The 16,660-nt window shown below is 42.9% G+C and overlaps 1 protein-coding gene across 1 annotated transcript in view; it reads right to left on the minus strand.

The window, feature by feature from the left end:
• Positions 1 to 1,923: 1,923 nt before the first annotated feature.
• Positions 1,924 to 16,660, minus strand: part of LOC119971629 (activating molecule in BECN1-regulated autophagy protein 1-like) — a 520,908-nt gene continuing 506,171 nt past the window's right edge. Inside the window, 4 exon segments of the mRNA XM_038807450.1 lie at positions 1,924 to 2,757; positions 2,760 to 2,799; positions 2,801 to 2,848; positions 2,850 to 2,923. Coding sequence (XP_038663378.1) covers positions 2,333 to 2,757; positions 2,760 to 2,799; positions 2,801 to 2,848; positions 2,850 to 2,923 — 587 coding nt within the window. The 3' untranslated portion in view covers positions 1,924 to 2,332.

A 16,660-nucleotide genomic window follows, 5' to 3' on the forward strand; every position in this document is an offset into this window, starting at 1 on the left:
AGGTAGGTGGTGCTTGAAAGGTTGGGTAGGTGGGCTGTTTGGAGGTTTGCATGCTCTCTCTGGTGCTGCAACATCTCCTCAGCACATTCTTGACAAAGTCTATCAAGGTGCTTTCCCAGATGAATGGTCTCTATTTTCCCCGGTAACAACTGAAGGATTCCCATGAGTCAACGGGGATGTTTGACCACTTCAGGGACACTTTGAGAACATCCCTTAAGTGTTTCCACTGTCCTGGAGTCTCTGGCTGTGACCAAATTCAGTGTAGAACAGTTGTTTTGGGAGTCTGGCATGTTGCATGGCTTGCCCAGTGGAGCTGATTTTGAGCGATTAGCACTTTGATGCTGGGTACATTGGCTTGGGAGATGACTGCTGTTGGACCACCTTTCTTGTGACTATATTTGGAGGATCTTGCGAAGGCACTGCTGTTGGTACTTCTCCAGTGCTTTGCAGTATAGGTTGTCCAAATCTCTGTAGCATATAAACATGACCTTAGTCACGAGTCTGAGATCCTGGACCTCAAATACTCTTTTCAATTTGGCACATTGGAGGCGGTGAGGAATTTAATTGTCTATGTCTGCCTTCCTCGAGAGGAGGCTTCCATGGATTAAGCAAATGATAATCATTTTCCGGGATCTTGTCATTGATCTTAATTGACAGGAAGGGTATTGTGTCGTGGGAGCACATGGCTCTTAAACATTGAGTTAACCCTATAGAATAATAGATAGATCCTCATTAACACGTCATTCCTATGGTTCGGTACTGATGCAGCCATGAAGGGGCAGTAGCTGTTAAGAGACAAAATATCCTCAGGGTCAGAAAGCAGACAGCATTGGGGTATGGTTATTTTTCTCTGTCAGCTCTGTCAAAGAATATTTTCAGTAGCAACAACTAATCACTACACAGCAGCTAGTGCGGGGTCGCAACTTAAATACTTCAAAACGCTTTCACTTCCTTCGACAGAGGCCTCTTTACTACATACCTTAATGAAGCTTGGTTAGTCTTTCCATGGATGGTTTCTCCTGCATAATTTTCTATTTGTGTTTGGCATGGCAACGGATCGTGTCAGAGACTGATACCACATCCTCAGTCGAATAGGCAGCCCCAGGGCACTAATGTCCATGATCTGATAACATTTCTTGCCTGCTGAACAACATTAATTCGCCGGACATCGCCAGTGAGAAAATTGGACAGCGCTGCTTTAGAGCAGAGATAGTTAAGGGTGATATGAAAGAAGTGTTCAATATCACGAACAGTGAATAAGGAAAAAAAACTGCTTCCAGTAGCAGAAAGGCCGAGTAACCAGGAGACACAGATTTTTAAAAAAAAATTTTGAGTACCCAATTATTTTTTCCAATTAAGGGGCAATTTAGCGTGACCAATCCACTATCCTGCACATCTTTTGGATTGTGGGGGCAAAACCCACGCAGACACGGGGAGAATGTGCAAACTCCACACAGACAGTGACCCAGGGCCAGGATTCGAACCCGGGTCCTCAGTGCCGTAGGAAACAATGCTAACCACTGTGCCACCGTGCTGCCCCGAAGACACAGATTTAAGGTAATTGACAAAAGGACAGAGGAAAAAATATTTTATGCACCATATTGCGAGTTTGAATACACTGCCTAAAAAGGGTGGTGTAAACAATTAGAATAATAACTATCAATGGAATGGATAAATATTTGACATGGAAATGTCTTGGGTTATGGGGTAAAAGAGGGGCATTGGGAATAATTGGGTAGTTTTAAAGAGCTGGCTTGGGCTCAATGGTTTGCATGGTCTATGCTGTATTAATCTATATTATGTGCGCAAGTACTGCAGTGGGACTTAAATGCACTACCTTCTAACAGAGTGTGTGCAGCCAAGAATAAATGAACAACATTGAAATGATGGATTGCTTTTAACAATAGTAATATATACAAATTGTTAGTTTTCAAACACTTTTATTTAAAAAGGTTTGCCTGCGCATTTTGTCTGAGAGTTCTTCTGCAGTAATTCTTACATTGGCCACATCAGCTAAAGTTAGGCAGGTCAAAACCTTGAAGTAATTACTCTTATAGTCTATATGACAAAAAGGAGAAAGATGCACATTCTTGAAAGTGTGATTTCACCAAGTTTAAATTAAATAAATCACATTTGCAATGGTCTTCTTCCAGTTTTTAAAGAGTTTTATTTGTTATTGTGATCTTTGGTGTTCACATAGTACGCCATTGCTTGCACTTGACTATATTCCATTTCTCTAAAATAACAAGTTACCAGTTTACAAAAAAAAGAAAAAAAAATTCAACTTAAATCACATTCTACAAAAACAAATAAGTGGAATTTCCTTGGTGGTTTAGCTAGATTCTACACATACAAACCATGGGACATGCAATTTTATTATTTCTTTTGCTCTGAACAGCAGAGCACCTAATTTTACCTCCTGTCTGAACCCCCTGTCGTCAGTGCCATGATTATCAATATTGTCAACAATATGGGGGCTATGTATGCTGACAGAGTGGAAAAGGGCATCTGTGTCCATAGAAGTGGTCGGTTGGTGACCAAAGCTCCTGTCATCCACAACAGTGCCACTTCTGCTGAGCTGCTCTGTTGTCTGATCCCTTTCGTTATTTTCTCTGAAGTCTGTTAAGTTGTTGGAGCTGCTGGGTGCAGAAGAGTCCACTAAAATCTGACTGTAACTGCTGTCCATTTCTGTTCTGCCTTGGTTGCTTGGTGGGTGTGCGCTCAATCTCGCCAGCGCTTCATTCCCAGTCTGTGAGCACGGTGTATCCGGTGGCTGACGATGATGTTGTTTCCAAAACCCTCCCATGGAGGCTGTGGTGGTTCCTTGTTCCCGCTGGACAACTGCTGTTCATCCAACCCTCAGCTATCAATCGGCGGATGCGAGACAAGGCATCTTCTCCTGGAATGTACTCCGGTGCATCTCCTAAAATGTGATAAAGAGAAAAGATTTTGCTTACTTCTGATGCTTATGGTGGCTTAACAAGCTGATCCTGGCATGAGAATTTAAAAGTACTTTGATACTCCAAGTCTTTTCTTGCAAATCCATCTGCATTTACCTAGGTACAAATTTACTCTGCTTCCTCTCCCTGCCACATCTCAGTTCAATTGTAATTTTCTAGTTATTGCTTAACAGTACGAAAAAATAGCCTCGTGACAAACATCTACGTTTGTAGTTTTTGACTCTCTTAACCAGCAAATGACAAAAGCCAGCTTACTTTTGCACTCTTTTTCCTCCCGTACACCAAAGGAATTGCTGATGCTACGTGGCAATTTTAAAAGCAGTAAATTATTGGGAGAAAGCAGAAACACTCAAATGAACTATCCCAGCATTTTTGCCAATGAGGGGGTTGAAAGAAAACCTAACTTGCCCATCACAGGGTAAGACTCACTTTCACTCGACAAAAATAAATAATATTACTCAAGCGAGGACTGTTTGGCAATTCATAAAGGGGTTTTCACATGTATACTTTGTGTGTACAAGAGGCATGGGGTATAGAGAACAAAAATTAACTTGGAATGAATTGGCATTAAGGACAAATCATACAACCCTTCTCACACCTCATTTCCAGATACGACTAGCTGCCATCTTGAACATTCTCCCAATGGTGATTAAGCATTCAATTATTGGTCATAGGAGTTCTCAAACACTTGCTTCTCTCATTAGCAAGCCGTGGACAAAGTAAGAGTATTTTAATGCTGACTCTGTAGAAAGTCAAAAGCATGCAAATGTCCTGCTAAATTCACCAAGGCTTGGATAAAACAGAAAAGCTCGTAATGGATAGTTTATTCCACACAGCAAAAGAAAAAATCAGACAATTGAAAAATTGGAGGGCAAGTTACCATGACTGAGATTGGATATCTCTGAGCAGACAGATATAGGGTGCAAACTGGCAGGGATAAAGATGCAGGCTCCCTGCCTGCCGTCATGCTGACTGCTGCAGAGAAGAGGAGAATCTAAAGACGGAAAGCTAAACACAAAATATAAAACAAACCAATTCTAAAAGAATATCAATGCTGGCAGACCTTTATTTCCATTATTTATCAATGCTAATTCACCGACATAGTACACATCAATGTTAATACACATACAAAACATGTATCAGTACTAACATTCAAGCCCTTCCCATCTGAAGAAGCAGCCTCTATTTTTTTCACAGAAACAACTTTGCTTGGAATGCCAAAAATATCTCAGCATTCTGCACACAGTGCACTTCAGTTTTTACTGAATGACCCCACATGTACAATATTCAGTCACACAGACAACTTCAGAAGCTCGCCATCACAAAAATTATAATGTTGCATCAACATTAGAGATTGCAGTACTATAAATTGTGATATTTAGATCCTCAGAAAACTCAACTGTTAAATTTTCAAGAGGTTGCAGCAATGATGAAATCACAGCATTGCCAGTTATAAGTTCTGTCAAAACGATGGAGAAATTAGAGACAGAAATGGGGAGAATAAAAAATTCATTATGGATAATTGGTGTCATTTGCAGGTACTTAATTGGAGATTATCACTTGGTCATCAAAATAAATCATGTAGATCGCATCATATTAGTGACATGGAGCACGCGGATCTTCTTTGTCAAAGAATGTCAAGCTCAAACTTTGCAACTAACTGTTATATGCCCGAGTGGTTATGGATACTTGGAATCCCAGGACTGGTTGTCATACAACCACTAGCTGTACAGGAACACAGAGTTATACACTGAAATGTAAGAAAATTTAGGTTATAAGAAACAGAACCTGGATGTACAAATTGGCACTGGCGTAGTGGTACTGTCGCTGGACTAGTAATTCAGAGACCAGAGTCCTGATTTGGGGACTCAGGTTCGAATCCCGTGGCAGATGGTGATATTTGAATTCAATAAAAAATCTGGAATTGAAAGTCTAAAGCTGACCATGAAACCACTGTCGATTGTCATAAAAACCATCTGGTCACTAATGTCACATCCCAAGAACAAATTTAAATAAAAGACAGGATTAATCGTGTTGCTCTACATTCCTGAATGACAACAACCAACAGGGCTATTAAAAGGCATCAGAGCCAGTGCAAGATTTTAATTAACGGTTGGCAGTTTGACATCGGCAGCATTGTGCTGCATATTTGAGACCAGTATCTGAACCAACACCTCAGTAAATACTGTCACTAGATTATAGTCATGTGAAAAAGTTTAACTTATCTCTGCACCTGAATGCAAAATGAACTATAGATCAAGGAGTGATTTTCAAAACAGTTTTAAATTGAGCAAGCCAGAGAGTAATAAACCACTATAATTTGTACAATCTGATATTTCTGCTTTATAATCAGTCCAAGGTATCTATAATTTTATGTACAAATAATTTACATTTTCCATTGTATCGGTCGCAGGTGTCCAATTTCCCGTACCAGCCTCCCCGAACAGGCGTCGGAATGTGGCGATTAGGGGCTTTTCACAGTAACTTCATTTGAAGCCTAATCGTGACAATAAGCGATTTTCATTCATTTCATTTCCTCTAAATAAGCCATCTGAATTCATCAACTGGCTACATACTTCTAATTTCTTCCAGTTATTTTTACTGCATCATATATTTGATTCGGAGTCTGGACCTCTCACTCAGAAACCAAAGAAGATAATTGCTCAAACAACTACATCTGGATGTCTACAACTAATGTGAATTGATGTGCAGTATGGTTAGTTGCAGAAATAACAGGTTACACAGCTGGGAATACCCAGCCACATGGATTCAACAAAACAGATTATAGCAAAAAACTGGAGAATTAATTATACATGCATACTACCAGGTCCAGAGAATGTTGGCTATTTGACTGAGCAGGCACTTTTAACTCATGAATACCTTCTCATATTCCTTATAATCATCTCTGGATCAGATTTTTCTCGATTTATTTTCAAAGTTCCAGCATTCTTGTTGTTACCTTGACAACGAACAAGGCATACTGGTGCTTCTTCTGCGGGGATTCACCTGCGCCAGAGGCCATGTTGTTTTTCAGCTGTCAGATGGCTTTTTTGACCTCACTGGGGGTGCTGAGGTGGTGGCAGGCAGCGAGTTGCGGGATGGTATCTAGGGCACTTGTGTCGAAGACTGTGTCATGGTTGAGGAGGTCTTTGAAGTGCTCTCTTGCAGTGGGTATTGACTGCCTCTCAGTCTTTGACGAGCACCTCTTTGTTTGTGGCTCTCAGTGGGGTGAGTCCCTTGGTACTCAGACCGTAGATAGTTTTAATTGCGCTGAAGAAAGCGGCGCACATCGTGGTTTAACCAGTTGCTGATTCTCCTGCGCACTTTCTACCACCATCTGCTCTTTGCGTTCCAATTTTAGTATATGTGCTGCCAAAGCAAGCACACCACCATCTGCTCTTTAGGTTGTGAGTTCTTAGTTGCACCTCGGCCTTCAGTTCGTAGAATCATAGAATTTACAATGCAGGAGGCCATTCGACCCATCGTGCCTGCACCAGCCCTTACAAAGAGCACCCTACGCCTCCACCCTATCCCTGTAACCCAGTAACCCCATCTAACCTTTCAGACATCTATGGGCAATTTAGCATGGCCAATCCACCTAACCTGCACATCTTTTTGGGCTGTGGGATGAAACTGGAGCACCCGGAGGAAACCGACGAAGACAGGAGGAGAAAGTGCAAACTCCACAAAGACAGGCACCCGAGGCCGGAATTGAACCCGGATCCCTGAAGCTAAGAGGCACTGCGCCCTGCGAGGCTGAGGGTTACGCCTAACTCCAGCGATCACTTCTTTAAGATGGCGGAGGCATTGTGAAGGCTCAAAAATTTGGACTGAACTGAGAATGGTGGAACAGGGGCTATGCTGGTGGGGATGGGTTGTATTTGGGGACATTGTTGTAACAAGTTCTGTTTTCTTTGTTTAATTATTATGCACCCCCATACATTTTTGTAGATAGATATTGTTAATTGAAATTAATATTTGCTGGGGGGGGTGGGGTTGTCATTTTCTTTTCTCCTTTGCTTGTGGTTTGAGGGGTCTGTGAAGTATGTGGATATCGGGGAGGGGCGATTAGCAGTTGCTGGATGGAAGCGAGGTGCAGGCAGTTTTGGTACTTGAGATGGATAGTTTGGGTGTGGAGGGTTTTGCCTTTTCTTTGCTGTTCTCCTGAGGGAGGGGGCTTTGGCGGTCTGGCTACCTTGCTAGCAAACTGAAGTTGGCTAGTAAATGGGAGTGATGCCAACGGTTGGTAGATGAGATTTTGGAGGTAGATGGAAAATATTCGAATGATCACATCCCAGAGCTTCTGGCCAGCAGAGAGAAACTACAGACGCAGTTTGACTTGTTGTCCACTGACAAGGTGGTATGCCAGTTGCGATGCTAGATGGGGGCAAAGTACGAATATGGGAGAAGACCAGTTGTCTTTTGGCTGGCCAGTTAAGGCAGGCAGCATCCCAAGAGATTGTTCAGGTTCAGAATATGGGAGGGGGGTTAGTGTCTGCGCTGGACAAATTGAACCAAAAACTGAATAAGTCAAGTCACCTGGGTATGAGTTGGATATGGCAAAGTTTCTGGAGGGATTGGAATGTCCTACAGTGGATTGGGTAGGGCTGGAAGAGCCCCTGAGGGGTTGGCACAGCTAAGGAAAAATGCAGATTGGTAAGGCACTGGGGCCAGATAGTTTCCTGGTAGATTTTTATAAAAGTTTGATGGCTGGCTGGTACCGTTGTTGGTGGAGATGTTTGGGGATTCGGTAGCACTGGGTATCTCCTGGAGACGATGATACATTTTGCTTCTTAAGAACCAGGTGGAGTTCCGGTCATACCAACCGATTTTCTTACTGAATGTGGACGCTAAGATCTTGGTCAAGATACTGGCGCTCAGGTGTTGGGGAAGATCAGATAAGGTTTGTAAAAGGTAGGCGTTTGTCCTCTAATGTGCAGTGGCTGTTAATGTGGTATTATCCCCATCGGAATGGGGAGACATATTGTGGCTTTTGGGAGCAGAGAATGCATTTGCGCGGGTTGGAACAGTGTGGGCCACAGTTATGTTCGGTTACTATATAAGGTGCCTAAAGCCAATATCTGCATGAACTGTATACATTTGAGATATTTTCAGCTACTGAGGGGAATGAGACAGGGGTGCGTATGTCCCCTCTCTTTTCGCTTTGGATATTGAGCCTTGGAATTCGGATAAGTGGAGGGGGATAGTGGGGAGGGAGGGGGGGGGCACAGTTAGGGTGTCTCTGTACGCTAATGATCTTTTGCATGCCGGTCCCCACAATAAGGGACAGATTGGGGCTTTTTCAGGATATAAATTGGATTTGGAGAAAAGTGTTTGTCGGTCACTCTGCAGGGGAAGGGAAGGGGAAGGGGTGTTGCTGTTCCACTTAATGACACTCATTTTAGGTATTTAGGAGTGCAGGTAGCTCAGGATTGGGTTTGGGTTCATAAGTTGAATTTTACAAGCCTGGTGGGTAGGGTTAAGGCCGACTTAGAGATGGGATAGCCTCCCTCTGCCTTTGATGGGTCGAGTTCAATCGGTGAAGATGAATATTCTACCCAGCTTTCTAATAATAATAATCTTTATTAGTGTCCCACAAGTAGGCTTACATTAACACTGCAATGAAGTTACTGCGAAAATCCCCTCGTTGCCACAACTCCGGCCCGACACTGAGGGAGAATTCAGGATGTCAAATTCACCTAACCTGTGCATGTTTGGACTGTGGGAGGAATCCGGACTGGCCGGAGGAAACCCATGCAGACACTGGAGAACATGCAGACTCTGCACAGACAATGACCCAAGCCAGGAAACGAACCCGGGTCCCTGGTGCTGTGTAAGCAACAGAGCTAACCACTGTGTTACCGCTTCTGTTCCTAGTCGTGTTTTTTTTCTAATGTTTCCAATTAAGGGGCAATTTAGGGTAGCCAATCCACATAGTTTGCACATCTTTGGGTTGTGGGGATGAAACCCATGCAGACATGGGGAGAATGTGCAAACTCCACTTGGACATGGCCTGAGGTCGGGATTGAACCCGGGTCCTCAGCGTCGTGAGGCAGCAGTGCTAACTACTGCACCACCGTGCCGTCCTCCTATTCCAGTTGTTTGCCAGTTTTCCTACTGGATGCTTTTTTGTGGGTGTGGGGTGATCGATTTTGTCGTTCATTTGGGTGGGCATGGTAGCAAGGATTCGGAAAATGGTTCTCCAGAGGGACCAGCTGCCAGGGGTTTGGCGTTGCCGAAGTTGATATATTATGAATGGGCGGCGAATGCAGAGTTGGTGTTGGACTGGTGCGGGGGTCAGGAGGCAGTTTGGGTCCAGATGGAGTCAAGTTCGTGTAGTGGTCGGGGCTGCGGGCATTGGTAACGGCCTTGATTCTGTTCTACCCAGGTGGTAGTCTCCACATTGAGGGCATGGAGACAATTTTGGCAGCACTTTAAATTAGGGTTAGTCATGAAGTTAGTGCTGATTTGTGCAAACCATTTGTTTAAATTAGCTGGCGAGTTTAAACGTACATTCAGAGGGTGAGAGCACAAGGGGGTGGAAGGAATGAGGGATGTGTTTTTGGAGGGGAGATTTACGAGCTTGGAGGAGTTCTCAGGGAAATTTGGGTTCTCGCAGTCAGAAACTTTAAAGAATTTTCGTGATTTATGTTCGTGATTTTGTGAGGAAGATTTTCCTGACACTGCTGGTGGTGCTACCATCATCGTTGTTGGAGGGGTGTTGTCACTGGCAGGACGGAGGAGGGGAGTACTTTGGGGATTTATGGGAGGATCTGGTGGAGGATAAAGCATTGCTGGAGGGGTTTAACATCAAGTGGGAGGAAGATTTGGGGGCATAATTGGATGATGGGGTGTGGTGCGAGGCGCTTTGATGTGCCACATCAAATGCCACAGCTTTATGTGCAAGACTTGGGCTAATACGCTTGAAGGTGGTGCACAGGGTGCATTTAACCAGTTCTAGGACATGTTGGTTGTTTGCAGGAGTAGAAGATAAGTGTGAGTGCTGTGGGAAGGGCCCAGCCAACCATGTGCACGTGTTGGTCATATTCTGAGTTTGTGAGATTCTGGGTCTCCTAGTTTAGCACCACGTCGGCGATTCTGCAGTTGAATTAGAGCCCTGACCCTGAGGGGCCATATTTGGGGTGTCAGACCCGCCGGAACTGCAGACTGGGGCGGGACTGATTGCTCACAGGCGGGTTCTGTTGGAGTGGAGGCCAGTTTCTCCACCTAGTGCCTTTGTATGGCTGGGGAATCACATGGAGTTTGTACACCTTGAGAAAGTCAAGTACTCTGAGAGGGGGACTACTGAGGGGTTCTACAAAAGATGGCAACTGTTTATTTTGTACTTTAGAGATCTGATCACTGTCAGTTGCTGGGGGGGTGGGTGGGGTAGGGGGTGTGGGTTAATAGTCCATAACTGCCTAATCAGAGAAGATTGGTAAAATGCAGGCGAGGACACTTATGGAGGGCGACAATATCTAGACTCCATAGCAAAGAGGTCTCGGTGTTTATCTCTCTCTCTCACACAGTTATGCTATTTTCTTACTAAATATTGGACAGCATCTGAGTTTATAAATGTAACAAATGAGGTCAATATCTGTTTATGAGCTGGACCAGCACTGCTGAACCCAAGAAAATGTCTTGTGCATTTAAAAAATGTGACATAAATAGTGTTGTGACCTACCAGGGCCTAGCTTTAAGGCCAATTAAATTGGATATCCTAAATTAAAGAATTGGACATTTTAAAATCACGCTCCAGTCAAACCTCGGACAGACTGTTGGAATTCAGGCTTGACCAATTCAACCAACAGACAAGTTGCCAGAACATGTCTGGACCTGCCCCGTCAAACACCCATCAGGAGATCATCACAACCTATTGATATGCACAAGTCTATTGTCAGTAGCCCAGATTGGCCAGACTTTCCATCACCCAGGGTTTCTACTGTTACCTTATATGGGAATAGGTTATGTGCAGCCCACACCACCAGAGATAGGACACCTGGGGGGGCTCAGGTGTCCAGTCAAATGGCCATCAATCGGATCATTGGGTGCTGAGACCCCCTCCGAGGCATCATTGGCAGAAAGCCCGAGGAAATGGCAAAAGGGCATGACTGGGGGGATTAAAAACAGGCATCCAAGGGACAACAGCAGCGAAGTCACCATGCAGAGGCAATCAAGTTGACTGAACAGAAAAGGAAGGAAGAAACAGCGTGCGAGACTCACCTTCGCGACGATAGACCAGAGGGACTTGAGAATTGAAAGCGCAGTTCAAACAAGTCATCGTTGCGGGCAATATAATCGAATCTTGGGTGTTTCTAGCATTATATATTTTGGGTTAATTTACGGGTTAATTGTGTGTTTAATAAAGATTGGCCATGCTAAATTGCCCTTTGTGTCCAAAATTGCCCTTAATGTTGGGTGGGGTTACTGGGTTATCGGGATAGGGTGGAGGTGTGGGTTTAGGTAGGGTGCTCTTTCAAAGAGCTGGTGCAGACTCGATGGGCCGAATGGCCTCCTTCTGCACTGTAAATTCTATGATTCTAAAAAACCTTTGAATAAGTAAAACGGTCGTATTGGATTTACCAATTATTTGGGTGTCCTTTAAGAAATCAACTCAACATATATTGGAGAATAAAATGATTCTTGAAAAATACTGAGTCTGCAAAAGCATAATCAACTTTTTAAAAAATGCGTGAACTATTGAATCATGACTAATTGAACACAGATACTAACAATGAGTCGAAGATGTACTGTATAAGCCTACCTAAAGAAGCAATATGAACGCAAATTCAGCAGAACTGCAACAATCTAGTAACATAGTAAGGCTAGAGTCTAGTCATGACGCAGATGTTTAGACTGTGAGAATGCATGTGAGAAATTATAGTGCCAGGCAAATATTAATTAATCTTCAGTGATTAATGTCTAATTAACAAATCACCTGTTGAGTGATCAACATATTTCTGAACGAATCAGGGGGTCTCAGCTGAGAACAAAATACGAGTAAGGGACTAAACTAGAGATAAGGATTTCCTTAAGAGTATGATCGTATGATTAAATTTTTAGAAGAATTCTAGCCTTCCACAATTTTTGAAGCAACTGTAGAAATTATTTTCGAAAAAGTATTTTCTTTACCTTTTTCCTATGTTAATGTTTCAATAATGTTTTGCTGTATTCTGACGAGTTTATGTATTATTTGATCTATGTTTTTGACTCAATTCTTATGCAAGTGTATTATGTAAATTCTTAGTAATAAAGTGTGTTTTGGACACCTCTATCAACCGTACTGAGTACAGGTCAAAAGTTTCTGAATTGGACAGATACAACATTTGATAATAAATATGTATGTAGACTTGACACAGAATTTGAGCGATCGATGCGAGAGGATTTACAAATAATATCCTTAGTTGAACGTCAGCAGAGGACAAAACTGAGTCCACAGACAACTTAATTTAACACTTCCAGGCCACCTGGCACATCAATTCTTGTGGTTATTATATTCTCTGAAACTCAGATTTTTTATACACAAGGGAGTCAAGGTTATTGGGAACAAGCAGGAAAATGGAGTTGAGGCCACCATCAGATCAACTATGATCTTATCAAATTGCAGAGTAGGCTTGAGAGGCTGAATGATCTAGGCCTGCTGCTATTTCTTACGTTCTTGCTATTTTGCATGTAATGTGTAGCAAATGTATAAATTATCAACATTCCCTCTTAGGCAGCTCAAAATTGATCATTTGGTGAAGGTTGGTTATAGAACACTAAAATTAGTTTGAACCACCAAGAATTTGAAAAAATCTCAAGAATGCCTAATATTCTGCAGATCACGGGTTCCCAAACTGGATCCTGCGGAATCTGTGGTAAGTCCGGCCCCAATGGAGAGCCCCCTAAGCATGGAGGCTAAGAGGAGCCAAAGCTGGGGCGTCGTTGGCCCGAGAGGAGCCGAAGTTGGGGCCGCGGGGGCCTGAGAGGAGGGTAAGTGATGGTGTGGGTGTGAGGGGGGGTTGCTGAGTGAGTGTGAGTGAGGATGTGGAGTGCGTGGGCATGAGTGAGGGTGTTGGTGAGTGAGTGTGAGAGGGTGAGTGATGATGGGTGAGTGAGTGTGTGGGTGTGATGGTGTTGGTGAGTGTGGGCATGAGTGAGGATGTGATGAGTGTGTGGGCATGAGTGAGGGTGTTGGCAAGTGAGTGTGAGGGTGTGGTAAGTAAGTGTGAGAAGGTGTTGGTGAGTGAGTGCGGGGGTGTGAGTGACGGTGGGGTGAGTGAGTGTGTGGCCGTGTGAGAGTGGGGGTGTGTGGTGGTGTGAGGGTATGGGTGTGTGATGGTGTGAGGGTATGGGTGAGTGAGAGTGAGACTGTGATGGTGTGGTGAGGGCGAAGGTGTGGGTGAGGAGGTGAGGTTGAGGGCAGGTGTGGGTGAGGAGGAGTGTGTGTTTGAGTGGGTGCTCCCTAAAATGACAAAAGGTAAGACTTGGAAGTATTTGCTAACTAACAGAACTTTATTACAATAAATGTCTACATTCAAAACATAGAAACATCTTACATGTTTGTTTTTGTATGTTTGAACCACCTGCTCAATAATAAGCATTTTTTGCGTTTAATGTTTCAATATAAGAAGAATATTTCTCAGGGGTTCCTTCAATACTCTTGGGAGGTCAAAAGGGTTCCACAGTTGAAAACGTTTGGGAACCCCTGCTGTAGATGATTACAATCCTTCTCTTAAGTATTCAAGCATACACTAAGTTGTGGCACTATCAACTTGTACTGTGACAAATGCAGGATTTTAGATATATTAGATCATAAACCTTTGGCAACTTAAGGGTTAAAACCCTGGGTTAGCGTGTTTGGCTACAGTAGTCATGTTTTTTCAAAGAATCTTGTTTTTCAAGACCAGAAAGCTTTTAGGAGCCGGAAGTAAAATTGACCATCTTAAAGGCCTGGGATAATGCTTTGGAGTTATTGTATTTTCAGCCTGGGGTGTTAATTTGTTTTTAGCTTGGGGAGATGATGTTGCTGGGTGGAGCTAAGGTATTCAGACCTTTTGAGAAAGCTTTTGAGTTGAGTTCTGATCTGCCTAACAAAAGATATTTTGCGCTCACAGTAGGATAGTTAAAAACAGATTAATAGTTTAAAGCAGCACAGATGTATCTGGACAAGGGGGAAGCTGAAACAAACTAGTTAGAACAGCTTTTTGAAGATATTCAGCTAAATCAGTTTACAAAGCAAGTATTACTTTGTGCACTTGGGATGTAGGATGGGTTGAGAGCTATATGTTTTTCCTTTCTTGTCGTTTAATTGGGAATAGAGATAGTAATTAAGGGTATTTTGTTTACTGTATTGAATTTAAGGGGTTTGAGGGATAATTGTAAGCTATTTTTTGGGTGCGATGTTAAAGAGTTTAATATTGTGTTCATAAACGTTTTGTTTTAAAATACCAAAAACCTATTTCTTTGTGCAATCACTCCTGGAGCAAAGGATTCTTTCCACACAGTCTTACAAAATAAACTAAAATATTGGGGTTTGTTCAGTATCCTTGTCACTGTTTGGGTCTGGTCTGGGATCGTAATAGTACAAAAACACCTTTTTGCACACTTTACTCCAGAAAACTATTCAGAGGAACTTTTATTTAATTTTCTACCAGTGAAACATTCCTATTTTCTATATACAGAAGGCACTGGTGAAAGTACCTGCCATCAATTAGAACTGCTCACAAATCCCGGCTGTGCCTATAGCGCATGAGGTAGAACTTGCAAAACAGCAGGTATAAAAGCAAATAACAAATTTTCTGGCACTAAAAAATTTCCTTGCTTTTCAGAGACATTCTGGGCAGTCTCAGGCCTGAAGGGAATATGATTTTGTGCATCAATGGTACTGAGACAGGAAGCTGAAGAACTTGACTGTCAGAAATGTAGACAAGCTGAAAGCATTTTCCACAAACATTTGTCGACCAAATTGAAGTTCTTTTTGTCAAGAAATTAAACATAATTGCACCTTCCTTAGTACGGCATGGTGGCACAGTGGTTCGCAGTGCTGCATCACAGCTCCAGGGTCCAAGGTTCAATTCCAGCCTCGGGTGACTGTGTGGAGTTTGCACTTTCTCCCATGTCTGCCTGGATTTCCTCCGGTTTCCTCCCACAGTCCAGTTAGGTGGATTGGCCATGATAAATTGTTCCTGAGTGCCTTAGTGTTCAAAAGGTTAGGTGGGGTTACTGGGATAAGGTGGAGGCGTGGGCTTAAGTAGGGTGTTCTTTCCAAGGCCGGTGCAGACTCGATGGGCCGAATGGCCTCCTTCTGCATTGTAAATTCTATGATATAGTTAATTTTGCTGAATAGATGAGTTCAGTGAAATAATTCCACACGCTAAGAGGGTTAGATAAAAAGAACATGTACACACATTATTTCTTTTGTGTACGTGGATCTTCTTTGATGTTCATAGGTTGAATGAAATGCTATTTCATGAGGAACAGAATATTGTGTATCACACACACTATACATCATTATGCTTTAATGCTTAATTATTGTTAAATGAAAACAGCATTCAATTAATATTGGAAGATACTCCTGCATTCCAGTAACCAGGTGAATTATTGCCTTTATTTTTCATATTTGCATAAACACATAGGCGCCAGAAACAATTTAATTTATGGTGGTAGTGCGACTATACAAAGTTAAGTTTATAAAACTGTGATATAAAAGTGCTGAACCATTTAATGCACAATTTCATCTGCTGAAGTAAAATGGTGCCCCTTTAAAGCCAGCAAGTGGAAGCACTCAAATTGGTTGAATGCCCTCTCAGCATCCAAGGGTAACACCAGTTTGGGTGCATTCACCCTGCTTCTGTGGTACACACCACTGAACAAATGCGTATTGCAATTTAATGAGAGGCTTCTGCACAGGAAACTGTTTTAGTCTACTTTTATAATTGAGCTAGGCCTAATTGACATACTGGGATCCTTGCACTCTTTACGTATGGCAGCAATTCTGATTTAATTTCCATTTGACAGGATTGGCGTCAGGTAATTTGCTAATTGTAGACATTCACAAAAATCTATCTGGCCCTGGGGTGTTGTCAGACTGTGGTCTGTGACAGCTTTTGTATGTTTTGCAAGTTTTTTTAAGCTGGCAAGAGAGTGGAGGACAGTTAGAAAGTGCTTTGTTCCTATGGTATGACCCACATCTTGGGTGTAAAGAGAACATAGAATCTGCCATGCTCCACTTATCTCAGCAGGAGCACTAGTAGTTTGACTGTTCTGTTTTGGGGTTGTTGGTTCTGTTCATGTTTGTGTAGAGCATATGCTGGGAGTTTCCCTGATGTGTGCACATTATTTGAGTGTGGTGTGCTGGAGCATTTGTTTCGTGCCTAAGCACAGGCACTCCCACAGCTTTAACAGGGCTCATTCTGCACTGGCACACGTGAAGTTTCTAGCTCACTCGTGTCCTAGGTTGTTCTGGATTTTGAGCTTCTGGTTGTTGCTGATGACTGATATTGTGGTTTTTGGCATCGCTGAGGCGGCATCAGGTTTCTCATTCTCAGAATTGCAGATCGATTTAGAATTTACAGTGCAGAAGGAGGCCATTCGGCCCATCGAGTCTACACTGGCCACTGAAAGAGCACCCTACCTAAGCCCACACCCCATCCTATCCCCGTAACCCAGCAACCCCACCTAACTTTTGGACATGGGGCAATTTTGCGTGACCAATTGGT

Source organism: Scyliorhinus canicula, chromosome 9, assembly GCF_902713615.1.
Source record: "Scyliorhinus canicula chromosome 9, sScyCan1.1, whole genome shotgun sequence".
Lineage (NCBI taxonomy): Eukaryota > Metazoa > Chordata > Chondrichthyes > Carcharhiniformes > Scyliorhinidae > Scyliorhinus > Scyliorhinus canicula.